A 14,517-nucleotide genomic window follows, 5' to 3' on the forward strand; every position below is an offset into this window, starting at 1 on the left:
GGTTGATAGGAGTCTGGCCTCCGGTGCGCCCTGTGCTGGTGTGGCGAAGGCCCTGCGGCCCCGTGTGCCGCCAGCAGAGCCCCTGCCCGCGATGTGCGCACCGAGTCACGTCAGGTAGTATCCCCCACAGATTGACTCCAGTGCAGGGGGCATCCATGAAGTATTACAGGGACCGAGCGTGCGCGACAACGGTTGCTGGCCTGAAAGAATAATGTTTGTTTGATTTCTTCTCCACGCGGCATCAACGCCAACTACAGACGGCCTTTCATCTCGCTCCAGCACAATAATTGCCAGCTCACCACCCTTCGCAACTCCCAGACCGGCAACAGGCGCACACACACCAACGGGTTGCATCACGACGCACGGCTGCACAAACGACGGCCAACTCAACCCTAGCTCCCAATGTGCGCATCAACCCATTGCACCATCGCAGATCCACCTTACGTATGTCAATCACTGATTTCTCCTGCCCACACAGAGGCGCAAGCTTCCACCTCGGCACCCAACTCCCGTGCATGTTCATCGCCGGCTGGGCCGCCGAAGGGCCAAAACCCAGCTTCCACCAGGCGACAGTGGGCGACACGACCTCTATCACAACACGGCGGTAAAGGAATCAGCAACAGGTCTTGACCTAGGCGTCGGCCTGTAGCTGCACCATACCCCGCCTGGCCCAACTTCCCATCTACAGCCCAGACGGGCGCCGTCAGGCAAAACACGCGCACCACGCACACATCCGCCCATCCATTGACGCATCCAGCACGCACGCGCACGCGCGCGTCAAGATCAGCAAAGCTTCCTTCTGCTACTGTGGGCCCTGCAGCGGGTCCCGCCACCATACCGATACACAAGGGGTAATAGTAGTACACGAACGGGCGGCACACTCACACAACGAGCAGCTCCCAGTGATCAGGCACTCCGTTCGACCGCATCGGACACAGCCGCACTCGTCGCCATCCTCCCGGGCCATCCTCCCCCTCCAGGCCGATCAACCGCAATGCTCAGGGTAAACATGAATTGAGAAAGCGTTCAGATATCCTAACAAGGGAAACGCGAGAAATTGCTCGCACCCTGAACCCCTCGCTCTATCGGGCTCCGTATTGATCCTCTCTGCTGTGTAAGTGGTGGCTTCGCCGCTCGCCGCTCATCGCCAGTCACCGCTTGGACAAGCCTCTTAGCGTCAAACGTGCACTTGCACCCGCGATTGCAACCATTGATGCGAGTTGAATGGATACATAGCGTTCATCACGCGTAGCTAAACAGGTCAACGGCCGCACTGTCCCCTGCAACTCCTTTCCCTACCATCCTTGCCTCAGTCTGTGGCCAATCGCACTCCTGGATCCACCCTTACCAGTTGTATTAGTCTACAGGTACGCGTCCAGGGCCACTCCTCTCTCGCCCTGAAAGTGTATCAATGTTGACCAACTCACCCCTGTTCTCCTTGTTTCGTTGCATGCCCCTCCTATATGTTGCAAACGCTGACAAACTCCTTGCCCCGCGTTCGGCCCGTCAACGCTTTTGGCACATCTACATGCGCACGACTGATTAACCCCAGCCATCCATTCACGTATCTAGTGACGACGACTGGTCAAATACACCCTCGCAACGTACACACACGCCGCAGCCGGCTCCATTTGGAGCCTCTGGGTGCGGCGTGTGGTCTCCTGTGCTCGGGCGGGCCGCCGGCAAACTCCTGCGCATGTGACGCTTTGCCCAGCTAGCCTTTCCGTTTCTCTGCATGCCCACCACTCTTTCTTCTGGGAAACCTGCGCACTTCGACACTCGATCGGCAAGTGGAGCAAAACGCACACACGCACACAACACACACTCACACACACACACACATACACGCCACGGTTTCACTTCCCTTGGCACACATAACCCCGAAGTATGGCACTCTCGCAGACGCACATGCACGCACTCTTCTCGACTTGAGCACTAAAGCCTCAAGTACTGTGTGTCGCCTTTGGCACTACTAGTGGCGTTCTTCTCCCCGGTTGATAGCATGCTGTGTGCGGGCGTATAGGAGGTGGCTGTGTGGCGCCGCCTCCCCGCAAACACCATGCACTCACAGCCGCACTCGCACGACAATTCCACCCCCATCCCATGCACCAGCACAGCACTCCCGCTCCCAACCCCACGATCTGAATGGTTGCAACTGCCATGCTTGCCGCTGCGTTTGCCCTTTACCCGCCCTACATCCATTTGACAACGCCCCTGTCCTCGTGCCCACCCAATCGCTGTCGAACGGGTCGCGCCGCCCCAACTCTCTGCAGGCGTTTGCCAATGCCAGGATGCCATGTCACAATCTCACACATGCATGATGCCCTCCAATACACGAGTCCGAACACTGTCCGATACAACGGGTGCACTCGGGCAAGCCGCAGTGCCGCAGTAGCGCCCGGGGAGCTGAACGTCCGAGTGCGAGTGCACGTGGGGGCGCGCGGCCTCGGAACCGCCGGCGAGGCTGCGCGACTCAGCCGAGCCGTGCCTGCGTCATGCAAATCGTACTCGAATACCAAGCTAACCAACTCCCCCTGCACCATAAGCGTCTGATGATACAGCAAGGGTGGAGGTGCCAGCGCCGCGGCTGGTTTAGTCGCCGTCGGCCCCTGTGTGCCACAGCCCAGAGCGGCGGTGTGGGTGTGGCGACCAACCGCGGCAGCTTGCCGCTTTGCCGCCATCGCACCGCGCGCGCTTACGCCATCACCGCTACCTTGGCCTGCACCTCCGCCGTGTGCTGCTGCTGCTGTTGTTGCTGGTACTGGTGCTGCTGCTGCTGCTGTTGCTGCTGTTGCTGGTACTGGTGCTGGTGCTGCTGCTGCTGCGTGAAGTGCGCCTGCTGCTGGTGCTGGTACGTGTGCAGCTGTGTGCCGGCGGCGGCCTGCCGGAAGGCCACGGCGGCGGCCTGCAGCTCCTGCCGCAGCCGCGCCAGCTTCTCGGGGCTCAGCGAGGCGCTGAAGCGCGACTGCACGCAGCCGTCCCGCACCGCGTGGAAGAAGGGCACCTGCAAGGTGGCGGCGGCGAAGGCGGGGCGGGCGGCACGGGGTGAGCCACAGCACGCAGCGTTGAGCGGCACCGCCGAGCAGGCGCTACTACCCGGATCGCACAGCCCTAACCCACTCTGCCGCAAACCCACATCGCAAGGCGAACCCAAAAAAACACCCCTTGCGCGTCCCGGCTTCATCACCCGCCTGCCCGCTGCCGCCCGCCCCCTGGGTCTCGCCCGCACCTTGGTGATGCCGTGCGCCTCGAACAACGGGCGCAGCTGCTCGCGGCTGCCGTTGACCTTGAGGAACAGAACCTCCGGGTGGTCGGCAGCCAGCTTCTTCAGCTTGGGGTGCAGCGTGCGGCAGGCTGGAGGCGAGGAAATTGAGGCGAGGAAAACAAGGGAAGGGAGAGGAGCGAGGGGAGGGGAGGGGAGAGGAAGGTGAGGCGTTGACCCACATGCGTGCGAGCGTTGACCAGTACCCCGCAACGCTGGGTTACACTTCCAGTGCCGCGCCCTCGGGGCTAAGCAGCAGCTGCGGCAGGCGCGGCGGGGGGTCGCGACGACGTGTGGCGCATAATGCATAACGCACCGTAGCAGTCGTCCTGGAAGAAGTTGAGCAGCACGGTGCGGCCCTCGGCGGCGGCGCGCTGCGTGAGCAGGTCCACGCATGCGGGCGTGCGCACTACCACCATGTTGGGCGGCAGGGAGCCCTCGTACCTGTTGGGTTTGGGACATTTGGAGAGCGTAAAGGGTATGTTTGCGGGGATGAGGGGTTGGGTTTGGGGAGGGGGCGGGAGGCAGGCGAGCTCGGGTGTTAGGGTTTGGTGCAGGCGCTTGCTAGGGTTCTGGGGGAGAGCAACCGACCGAAGCGGCGCGAAGCTGGAACTGGTCGGTGTGGGGGCGAACGCACAACCGCGCAAACGCTCGGGCGGTCGAGAGCTGAGAGGTGCTTTAGTGTGGATCAGCGCGGGGGCGGGGAGGGGGATAGCAAAAGGCACCTCGGGGGGGAAGCCACGGGTATGTGCAACGGGCGTTGGTGAAACCCAACCCAGCGCGAAAGAAAACGTGTTCGGCCCGGTCGGGTGTTGCTGCGACGGCGCGGCCGCTGATCAACCGGCGGCTGTAACACTCAGCGATCAATCCAACGCAAACGTCCCAGAGTGCGCGAGCCGCCAAGAAACCGGCTCACCATTTTACTCCCATTGCATCCAGCATATGGCCCTCAGCCATCTCCCGCGCCCTTGCCATGCGCCTGCAGGTTCGGTGCGTGTGATTTGGCGGGGCGCGAGCAATAGCCAAAATCCGGCGCGACATGCGCGACCTGCCGAAGAATTGCGTTTCGAAAGCTGGGGCCGTAGACCCTACCTTGCCTCCGCCTCCTGACGCCGCTTGATGGCATCAGGGTGGGGACTACAAACCGACAGCTGCGAGGGCCGCGCAAGGCACGGATTCCTAGTGACCAGGGCTCGCTTCGTCGCTAAAACAGCTCGGCGCCTGTTAGCGCGCACAACATTCTTTGCGATGCTTGACGGGTTAATCTGAAGCGCCATGACACGCGGTCAAGTCGCCGAGCCCTGCTTGCCACGTTCTCAGACGAATTGTGAAGCTTGTCGTGATTCCAAAGCAGTAGATCTGATGGAATGTGTGGTGTAAGTATTGTTATTTGTCGAGGGCAGTGTTTGGGCTTTGGTGCTGCACAGGCTTCCTCGGGATTGTGGGCGCGATGGGGGCGGCAACATCCCAGCCCAGAAAGGCCGCTTTTCTTCTCTGCTGCCCTTGCACAGGTCACTATACATGCAGTGCCTCAGCTACCAACATTCTTCCTAAAGCGACCAAAGCATTTGCCCGCGCGGCCTGCGTTAACCGGAGCAATCCAACGGGCGCCAACCACTTTGAACCTGTCACAGTAGCCCCTCAAGATGAGACAAAGCATTCCTGCTGCAGCACCGTCTGCTGGGACAAGGGCTCTGCGCAGCACAGTCTTGCCGGTTCATCAGCATGCACCTGCCAAGGCGAGAAGCGCCGTGCGCACGCACGCGCTGACGCCTGAGAGTGCAGATGTTTTGCAGGCGGCTCTCAGGTAGGCGGCAGGGGTAAATGGGCTGGAATTACCGGTTGTTGTGGGGCCAGCGTTGAGTGGTGCGGAAGCTTTTTGCGCCTGGTTACAGTGTATCCCCCCAGCGCTGCCGCTAGTCTCTTCTACTTTAATTAAAGCACGTTGCTACTAGTTCTGGCTGCGTTCGGGGCTGTCCGGGTTTTCCTTGCGCTGGCCATCGACAATCGGCGTGGCTGGTGCCTGGCCCACCGCCAGCCCGGACGCCGCAGGCGCCATCCACCGCGTCCGTGCCGCTCCCTTGCATCCCACATCATAGCCCCACCTTCCTCCCCTTCCATCTACTCCTCTCCTCTCCTTTCCTACCCTTTTTTGCATCCCCCATTCCCGCTTCTCCCCTGGCCTCCTCTTATCCCCACAACAGCCTGCAGCTGCCGAGCCAGGTCAGCTCGCTACTCCAGTCCACCACCGCCGCCGTTGCCGGACCCGACGCCGCCGCCGCCCTGTCCGACCTGCAGCCGCACTTCGGCTCCCGCGCCCTCGCCGGCGCCGTGCAGCAGCTGGCGGCCGCGGCGCCGCGGCTGCCCGGTGTGCCGTCCCTGCCGTCGCTGGACGCAGCGGGTGTGTGTGTGGCAGTGTGCGTTAAACATAAAACAAACGGAACAATGGACAGTGTGTGTATGTGTGTGTGTTTGTGTGTTACAGCTGTAGGGATGTAAGGGTGGGGGGTGTCGCGTTCTGCGCTGGCGTTGAGGGGCCGTGCAGTCCTGCAGGCGTGCCTACGTGTGCACAGGGACACACAAAAGAAATATACTTTGATGGCATTGGTGCGCGTTCTCCATTACCCACGTTTTTAAACAGCGGCGGGTGCTCCTCTGCCCCACACACACGCAGGCTCGGCGGTTGGCAGTGCGCTGCAGCCGCTCACCACCTCCCTGCCCTCCGTCTCCGCCCCCTCCTTCAGCCTCGGCCTGCCCGCCCTGCCCAGCCTTCCCTCCCTGCCTGCCCTTGGCGGCGGCGCCGACGGCTCCGGCCTAACCGCCGCCGGCGCCGCACTCGGCCAAAACCTAACCGCCGCGCTGGCGGGCGCCGCCGGGCCCGGCGGAGCGGAGCTGGCGCGCAGCGCCGCCGCCGCCGCGGCAGCGGCGGCGGGCGCCGCCCCCGGAGAGCCGCTGCCCGCGCACTTCGGGTCCGTCGCGTTCGCTCGCAGCGTGCAGTCGCTTGCGGCCTGGGTGGGCGAGCGCTTTGCCGGGCTCGAGATGATCGACGCCGCGACGTCTGCGTCGCTGACGTCAGCGCTGGACCAGCTGCGGGAGGTGGCGGGCCTGATGACACTGCCGCTGCCGCCGACGCTGGCGGCGGTGGACGTGGGTGTGGGCGCCGGCGGCGCCGCCGCCGGCATGGGCGCGTCGCTGCAGCAGCTGGGGGCCTCAGCGGCGGCGCTGGGTGCGGGTCTGCGCGGCCTGGCGGCGGCGGGCGGCGAGGCGGCGGCGCTGGCGCCTGAGGAGCTGGTGGCGTCGCTGACGGCGGCCCTGGCGCAGGTGCGTGTGCGTGTTCGTGTTCGTGTTTGTAAAGTGTGCGGTTTCGCGGGGCCGAGGTTATTGGGCTGCGAGGGCTGCGTGTCTGGACCTGCAGCCGCAGCAGGCAACACGCTGGACCCACCCCAACCCCACACAAACATCCATTTTACTGCAAAACAACTGCTAACTGTTGTCGGAAACGCGGCACGTGCACGCAGGCCGAGGCCAACGGCATTGGTGGCTACTCGCTGGGCCAGGTGTCGCTGGTGGCGGCACTCAGCATGATGGCCATCGCCGCCTCCACACCGGCGGAGGGATACACAGGTGCGCGCGGCGGGCGGGCAGTGGTGCAGCGCCCTACCCTCCGCCTTGCCTCACGGCCTTGCCTAATAGGATGGGCGCGACAGCCCCCGCTACTCTGACTTGGTTTGGTTTAGTTTGGGCTAGTGCCGTGGGCTAGTGCTCACACCCCACCTGGCGTTGTAGTCCCAGCGGCGCGCTCCTGCGGGAGCTGGTGCTGCGCGGTGGCGACCCCCCATGCCTCCCGTGCCCGTTCGTCTTGCACCCGCCTTGTGCACGCTCAAACCCCTCAACCCAACCCCAACCTTCAACCCTCAAACCCACCGCCACCCACGTCCCCTGCCCTCAACCTCCACCCACCCACCCCCCGCCCACACACACACACACACCCAGGCCCGGCCCCCTCCACGTACTCGGACCGGGACTATGACGACGAGCTGTCGCACGAGTACGACCCGGAGGCCACGGCGGCGTACTTTGCGCGGCGGCCGCTGGCTGTGGCGCGGAGGTCGGCGCAGGTGCGTGCGGGTTTTACGTGTGTGACGAAATGAAAACCCGCCAGGACGACGCCGGAGTTACTTGCGGTGTTTGTGTGTGTGAGCGTGTTTGTGTGTGAGAGAGCGTGTGTGTGTGTGTGTGTATGCGCGTGTGTGTGTGTGTGTGTGTGTGTCACGTGTGTGTCTGGTATCGGTACCTGTCCAGACACACACGGGGCGACTGCACTTGGGGCCGCAGCAGCGCCGCCCGCGTCCCGTCCGCTACTGCTACTGCGATTCCTACTGTTGGTGCTTCTGCTGCTGTTGGTTGTCCCGTGTTCTGGTTGCAAGCAACCACCCCACATCTGGCTGACTTGTTACGTGCTGCTGCTCCGCGGCTTGCAGGTGGCGGCCGAGGCGGCGGCGTTTGGCGCGGCGCTGCTGGCGGACCTGGCCACCGGTCGCCTGCAGGCGAACGAGGAGGCGCGGGCGGAGCAGCTGCGGGGGGTGATCGAGCGACTGGGGCCGGCGTGAGTGGCGGCGGCGGGGGCGGGGGCGTGTGTAAATGTGTGAATGTGTGAATGTGTGCGTGGGGGGGGGCCTGTAAATGCCAGCCCAAACTAAACCAGCCCAAACTGGTTTAGTATTCCTCCGCATGCGGTGCTCGTGCTTCCTATGACTCAACCCTGCAAATCGCCACCTCACTCTCGCCTCGCCCCCATTCCACCTCTCCCTCCCTGCCTGCCCCCCCCCCTCGCAGCTACGTCAAGGTGGCTCAGGCGCTGTCCACTCGTGTGGACCTGCTCACACCTGCCTATTTCAACCAGATCCAACTGCTGCAGGTGCGGGGGAGCCGGGGGCTTTTGCCAGAGCTTGCCGGTGGTGCTGGTTTCCCACGTCTCATGGAACAAGGGTGCAAATGGATCAAAGGCAGACGGGGAGCGGAGAAGCCTGGAAGCATGGGAAAGCTGGGTACCCGCAAAAGATACGGTAGTGACAGCCAAGCACAACCCTGCCGCTACCAACCGCCACTAACCGCCGCCAACCGCCGCTCCCCCCCTTTCCACCAACCTCCCCCCACCCCCACCGCCCCGGCCCCCACAGGACCGTGTCCCGCCCTTCCCCTGCGATGAGGCCAAGGCGGAGATGGCTCGTGCCTTTGGCGGCCGGGCGCCCGACCAGGTATTCAGCGCGCTGAGCGACAAGCCGGTGGCGGCGGCCAGCCTGGGCCAGGTGTACAAGTGAGTGTGTGGTGGGGTGGAGGGTGGGGGTGGGGGGTAGATGGTGTGGGGGATTGGGGTGGCGCGGGGTGTGGTTGGGAGGGGGAGCGTTTGTTCTAATGCGAAGTCAACCAAGACTGAGAACCAGGGGACTAAGCTTATTCTGATCCCAGCTAAACCGAGCCCGAATGGGGATCGGGGTCGGGAAAGTGGTATCGCATAGGGGGAAGGCGATGGGGCGGGCTAGCATGGGGCGGGCTAGCAGGGGCCGGGCGAACTCACCCATCGCCTCATTCTCACTCATTCTCACTCACCCATCGCCCCATTCTCAATCATGCGCATCCACCCCCACTCACACACTCCACCCACCCGCCAACCCCCCTCTTTCGCTCCCCCTCTCAGGGCCACGCTGCGTCCGGAGCTGGGCGGCGGCGAGGTGGCTGTCAAGGTGCAGCGGCCGGCGGTGCTGGAGCAGGTGGCGCTGGACCTGATGCTCATGCGGCGGGCGGCGGTGGCCATGAAGGAGGCGGCGCAGGTGGGGGCAAGGGGGGGGGAGGGAGGGCAGGAGGAGGAGGGGGAGGCGGGGGTTGTAAATACCAGCTCAAACTGGGCAGGGGGGGGGAGAGGGGCGGGGAGGGAATGGTTGACGGTTCAGAATGTAGTAGAGCGTGGGCAGCAGCAGCAACGAGACGGGTCGGGGTGGGAAAGGGCATAGAAAGGGGCATGGGAGGGGAGGGAGGAAGGAGGAGGCGTAAATTCGTGAAGGCTTTCGTGTGAATGGGCATGCCCTCTCAAGCCTTGCACGCATCCAACCCTCAGCCACCCGCCCCTCTGCCCCACACCCACCTCCCCGCCTGCCCACCTCCCCACCTTCCCCCCCAGATGAACACGGACTGGGCGGCTGTGATTGACGCCTGGGCGGTGCGCTTCTTCCACGAGCTAGACTACAGGTGAGAGTGTGCGTACATGTGTGTGTGTGCGTGTGTGTGTGTGTGTGTGCAACCATTCACCACCCAGCCTCCCACGTGGTCTTCTGTTTCTCCAACTCCTCACCTCCCGCCACGCACACACACGCACACGCAGGCGCGAGGCGAACAACGCCGCCACATTTGCGGCGCAGATGGCGGCGGCGGGCGTGTCGGGCGTGACGGTGGCGCCGGTGCGGCGCGACCTGTCCTCCGACTGCGTCTTGGTGACAGAGTGGGTGGACGGCGAGAAGCTGAGCGAGAGCGGCGCCGCCGACGTGCGCGAGCTGTGCAACACGCTGCTGAACGCCTACCTCATCCAGCTGCTGGACACAGGTGGGAGAGGGAGAGGAGGGAGGGAGGGAGGCTGGGAGGGGTTTGCAAGGATTGGATAGGGAAAGCGGTACACTGGATGCACTGAAGACTGCATGCGTGGGTGGGGAGGGCAGGGGTGAGAGGGAGAGGGGTTGGGAGGGAGGGGGTTGATGCGGGAGGGAGGGGGGCGGAGGGGGCCGACGCTGTCTCTGTCACAGCACCTAGGGCAGCCACTGCCGGGCGCTGCTACCGGGTCCTGCCGGGCACCTCGCGTCACCTCCCCCTGGCCTCCCCAGGTCCGCCTATCCAAACACACGCACCCCTGCATGCCACCACCACCACCACCACCACCACTACCCCACAAACACACGCACACGTGTTCCGGGCTACGCCTTCAATTCTTGTGTCATCATAAACGCAACGCACACGCACACACACGCACAGGCTTCCTCCACGCCGACCCGCACCCCGGCAACCTCATCCGCACCCCCGACGGCCGCATCTGCGTCCTGGACTTTGGACTGATGACCGAGGTGAGGGGAGGGAGGTGTGTGTGAGAGCGTGGCTGTGTGTATGTGTGTGTGTTATGTACGTGTGTGTCACGCTTTTGTGTGTGTGTGTGTGTGTGTGTGTGTGTGTGTGTGTGTGAGCAATCGTGTGTGAGTCTGTGCTGGCGCTACCCAGGGGGCTACCGCGCGACCCTGTCCCCTCACCCTCTCCCTCTCCTCTGCCCCCTCTCCCCCCATCTCCCTGACGCAGGTGACTCCCGAGCAGCGCATTGCACTGGTGGAGTACATCGCGCACCTGTCCACACGCGACTGGGGCAAGCTGGCGGTGGACCTGCAGACGCTGGGCTTCATCCCGCCCGAGGTGGACACGCAGGTGAGGCACGTGGAGGGGGAGGGAGGCAGAGGGGAGAGAGGGACTAAGGACCAGGGAGGGAGGGACGGATACACAGAAGGAGACGCGCGGAGGAGGGGAGAGAGGGGAGTGTGTGACAGGGGGCAGGCGCCGAGGTGTGTGGGTGTATGCACGGGGGCCCAGCAGAACACACTCAGCCCCTCAGGGCATACATTGCAACCCAGCTGCCCCGCGTGTATCTGTGCGCCTACGCCCGTGCGCCCGTGTCCCCTACGTCGGCACTTCATCGTACTTGTGATTCAGTTACTCCGTTCTGCACATGAAGCTCTGCCCTTCCCCCTTGCTTGACTTCATCCTTATCAACTTACCATAAACGCCACGACCACCCCCACCATTGCCTGCAGGAGGCGGGTCTGGTGGAGCCGCTGGGTCGTGTGATGGTACAGCTGGTGGGCGGCGGCGGCGCAAGCAAGGTCAACATTGACAAGGTGCGGAGGCGGCGGCTGGCGGCTGGCGGCGGCGGCTGGGGTGGGGTGGGGCGGCGGGGACTGCGGCGGCGGCTTTGATGTCCGGGGTGGGGTGGTGCTCCACCGTCTCTGTCAGTGTCTAAAACCCCCACCTACCCCATGTAACACACACACACACTCTATCACCTGCAGGTGATGGCCGACCTGGAGGCCCTGGGCGAGTCCTACCCCATCACCATCCCGCCCTTCTTCGCGCTCATCCTGCGCGCGTTCAGTGTCATCGAGGTGGGCAGGCGGGGGGGGCAGGGAAGCAGCGGGGCGGCAGGGAGCAGTGGGAGGCAGCGGGGCAGCAGGGTGCAGCGGGGGGCAGCGGGGCAGCAGGGGGCAGCGGGGCAGCGGGGGCCGGGTACAGTGTGGGGTGTGCGGTACGGCAGAGGTGTGGCGTGCTGCCCGGCACCCCGCGTGCCCTGCCACAACCGGCAACCTGCTGCATTTCCTGAAACACAAACAACACACAAGACGCACACACGCATACACGTACACAAGCACAAACGCGCACACACAAACACACGTACCAGCAGAAACACACCTCTCTTTTCAACACCCACAAACCCACAGGGTATCGCGCTGCGTGTGGATCCCGACTACGCCATTGTGGGCGAGTGCTTCCCCTACCTGGCCCGCCGCCTGCTCAATGACGACTCGCCGCGTATGAGGGCCGTGCTGCGGGACGTGCTGTACGGCGGCAGGTGGGCGCGCACAGCGGAGGGGGCGGTTGGGGTGTTAGATACCAGCCCAAACTACACCGAACCAAGCCAAACTAGCGGAGCACAGGCCGAGGCGAAGGGGAGGGCGGAGGTAATTCATTCCAGTCCCAAAACAGGCCGTTGCCAGGAGGCCCAGTTTGTCATCAGAACTCACGAGGAATGAGCATGCTAGGGATGTTGGAGGTTGGGTGTCGGATGCTAGGAATGTGGCGCGGGGCGGGCGGGAAGGGGCACGGGAGCACCGGAAATGTGACACCCGCCTAATAGGGACAACAAGCTACAACCTGAACAAACAAACGCGCACACAGTTTGCTGTTTCCTTCCTTGCGCTCTCTAACACACACTCTCTCGATACATTGCACACAGGCAACGCCTGGATGTGGAGCGGCTGATGCGCGTGGCCGACGGCCTGTCCGCTTTCACCACCGACGGACTGGCGGCTGGCGGTGGCGCTGCCGCCCCGGCCGCCGCCGCCGCCGCCGCCAGCAGCAGCAACAGCACTGGCCGCAGCTCAGCGCTCGCGCGCGCCATGGCCGCCGCGACGGCGGGCCCAGGCGTGGCGGCGAGCAGCGGTGCTGCGGCTGCTGCTGGGTCAACGGCGCTGGCGCTGGCGCGCAGCGCGCCCGCGGCCGCGTCGCGTGGCAGCGGTGTTGTGGAGGTTGTGGATGAGGGCGCGGTGCTGAGCCCGGCCATGGTGGACACGCTCAAATCGGTGCTGCGACCTGGCAGCTACGTCAGCGAGCTGCTGGTGGACGAGCTGGTGGGTTTGCTGTTGAACTGAATTTATATATGGCTTAAAATTCTTAATAATTTCGTGCCATCACCTGCTAAAGCTTGAACGACACGCACACATGCATACACAAGCACAAATGCACACACATTCAAGCACTGTCTTGAATAATCGTGGACCATCCCTGCACACATCAACACAGGTCGCGGCTGTGGACGCCCTGTCGCGCGACTCGTTGTCTCGGCTGCTGGGCACGCTGCTGGCGTCCGGCCCCGCCGCCGCCTCGCTGCGACGCGTGCAGGCGCTGGGGCCGCTGCGCTCGGTGCTGCTGCCGCTGCCCACGCCCGTGGAGGTGCTGGCCAGGTGCGTGTGGGCCGTGTGGGTGCGTGTGGGCCGTGTGGGTGCGTGTGGTGCGTGTGGGGCGTCTAGGGCGTGGGCGTCTGGGGCGTGGGCGTGCGGGGCGTGGCGTGCGATATGGACGAGGTGTGGCGGTGATAGGATTTTGAGCCAGGTGGGTGTCAGAGGGCATTTGCACGGCCTCTTTCCCCTGCGCCTCGCCTTCCGCACAGCACGTACCAAGTACCTACACCCACCAACACGACCGCCTCCGCGATTACGGCACCACAACCCAAGCACCCAACCCAACTCCGCTCCACTTCACGCCAACACGCAGGATGGCGCCCGCGGTGGCCGTCACCCCGGAGGACCAGGAGGCACTGGCCGTCGTCCGCGCCATCCTCACGCTCTCACAGCGCGTGGCGGCAGCCGACCGCGCCGCCGCCTCCACCTCTGGCGCCGCCTCCGGCGCCGCCTCCGGCGCGGCGGCGCTGGCGCGCGGCGTGCGGCCGCAGCGCGCGGCGCGGCTTGCCTCGGAGCTGGGGGCGCTGCTGCCGGAGCTGACGCCCGGCCTGGCGTACACCAGCGACATGTTCTTGCGGGCGCTGGTGCGGCGCGTGACGGTGCGGATTGGGGAGGCGGCGTCGGTGGCTGTGCGCGGCCGGCCGGCGGCGGCCAGCGCGGGCTTGGTGGGTGGTGGAATGATGGGGGGTGCTGCTGGTGGCGGCGGCGCTGGAGGCGGAGTGGCGGCGGCGCCGGCGGGCGCGATCGCGATGCGGAACATGATGGCGCCGCCGGCTTCGGCGCAGCAGCAGCCGGGGCAGCAGCGGCCGGGGCAGCAGGGGCGGCAGGGCGGCATGGGCCGAGGCGCGCAGGGTGGCCGGCGGTGAACGGTTATGGAGGGGTCTGGAGCAATGGGCGTGTGTGCGTGTGTATGTGTATGCGTTAGGAAATCGTTAGCCCAGCTATATACATATGCCATGGAAAGTGTGACGCACCCGGTGCGTTTGCGCTACAGCGCGATTTAGCTCGAACCAACTAGCATGATCGATTATTCGCAGCTTCCTGTATACGTGATCTTCTTTCCAGGCCGCGAGAGCGAGTGCAGCGTATGAACAAAGCCGGTAACTGCGCTTTCTTGGCTTCCTCGAGAATGCGCGCAGCTATAACTTACAGTGCGATGTATAAGCGACACAGTCTGGCCTGCCAGAGCGCGCACTTGCAAGAATTTCAGAGCGCGCTCGTTCCGATCGGCTGGGATGAAAGCTTACACGATATGTGCGAGCAGCTGTATCCGTTGATATAATCGGTGAGCAAAGTCATGCACAGTTGCGATGTGCTGTGAACTTTTAGCACGCTCGGCGACCCAGCTCGGCGAACCTCCTCGCTGGCGGGGGGAGGGAAACCCTCCCCCTGCACCCCCTCCCCCAGCTTCCTAAGTGACGTGCCTCAGCGGCGGGCTAAGAGAATCTTATGGGAGGGGGGTGCAGGGGGGAGGGTGTCCCTCCCCCCGCTTGA

General features: G+C 64.3%; 2 protein-coding genes across 2 annotated transcripts; one reads left to right on the top strand and one right to left on the bottom strand.

The window, feature by feature from the left end:
* Positions 1-151: 151 nt before the first annotated feature.
* On the bottom strand, positions 152-4,643 carry CHLRE_06g269752v5 (uncharacterized protein). Its single transcript, XM_001696179.2, has 5 exons — positions 4,355-4,643; positions 4,179-4,241; positions 3,579-3,706; positions 3,230-3,354; positions 152-3,004 (listed from the first exon to the last, which is right to left on the bottom strand). Exons 1-5 carry the CDS (start codon positions 4,537-4,539, stop codon positions 2,696-2,698), a joined length of 810 nt encoding a protein of 269 aa, XP_001696231.1. The 5' UTR covers positions 4,540-4,643; the 3' UTR covers positions 152-2,695.
* Positions 4,644-4,800: 157 nt separating this feature from the next.
* On the top strand, positions 4,801-14,360 carry CHLRE_06g269801v5 (uncharacterized protein). Its single transcript, XM_043062916.1, has 19 exons — positions 4,801-5,069; positions 5,467-5,663; positions 5,937-6,583; positions 6,781-6,886; positions 7,256-7,380; positions 7,744-7,868; positions 8,099-8,180; positions 8,443-8,579; positions 8,961-9,093; positions 9,441-9,508; positions 9,642-9,859; positions 10,283-10,371; positions 10,598-10,720; positions 11,104-11,187; positions 11,359-11,451; positions 11,785-11,915; positions 12,300-12,693; positions 12,866-13,026; positions 13,337-14,360. Exons 1-19 carry the CDS (start codon positions 4,909-4,911, stop codon positions 13,887-13,889), a joined length of 3,627 nt encoding a protein of 1,208 aa, XP_042923622.1. The 5' UTR covers positions 4,801-4,908; the 3' UTR covers positions 13,890-14,360.
* The last annotated feature ends 157 nt before the right edge of the window (positions 14,361-14,517 follow it).

The sequence above is a fragment of the Chlamydomonas reinhardtii genome, chromosome 6 (genome assembly GCF_000002595.2).
Source record: "Chlamydomonas reinhardtii strain CC-503 cw92 mt+ chromosome 6, whole genome shotgun sequence".
Classification (NCBI taxonomy): domain Eukaryota; kingdom Viridiplantae; phylum Chlorophyta; class Chlorophyceae; order Chlamydomonadales; family Chlamydomonadaceae; genus Chlamydomonas; species Chlamydomonas reinhardtii.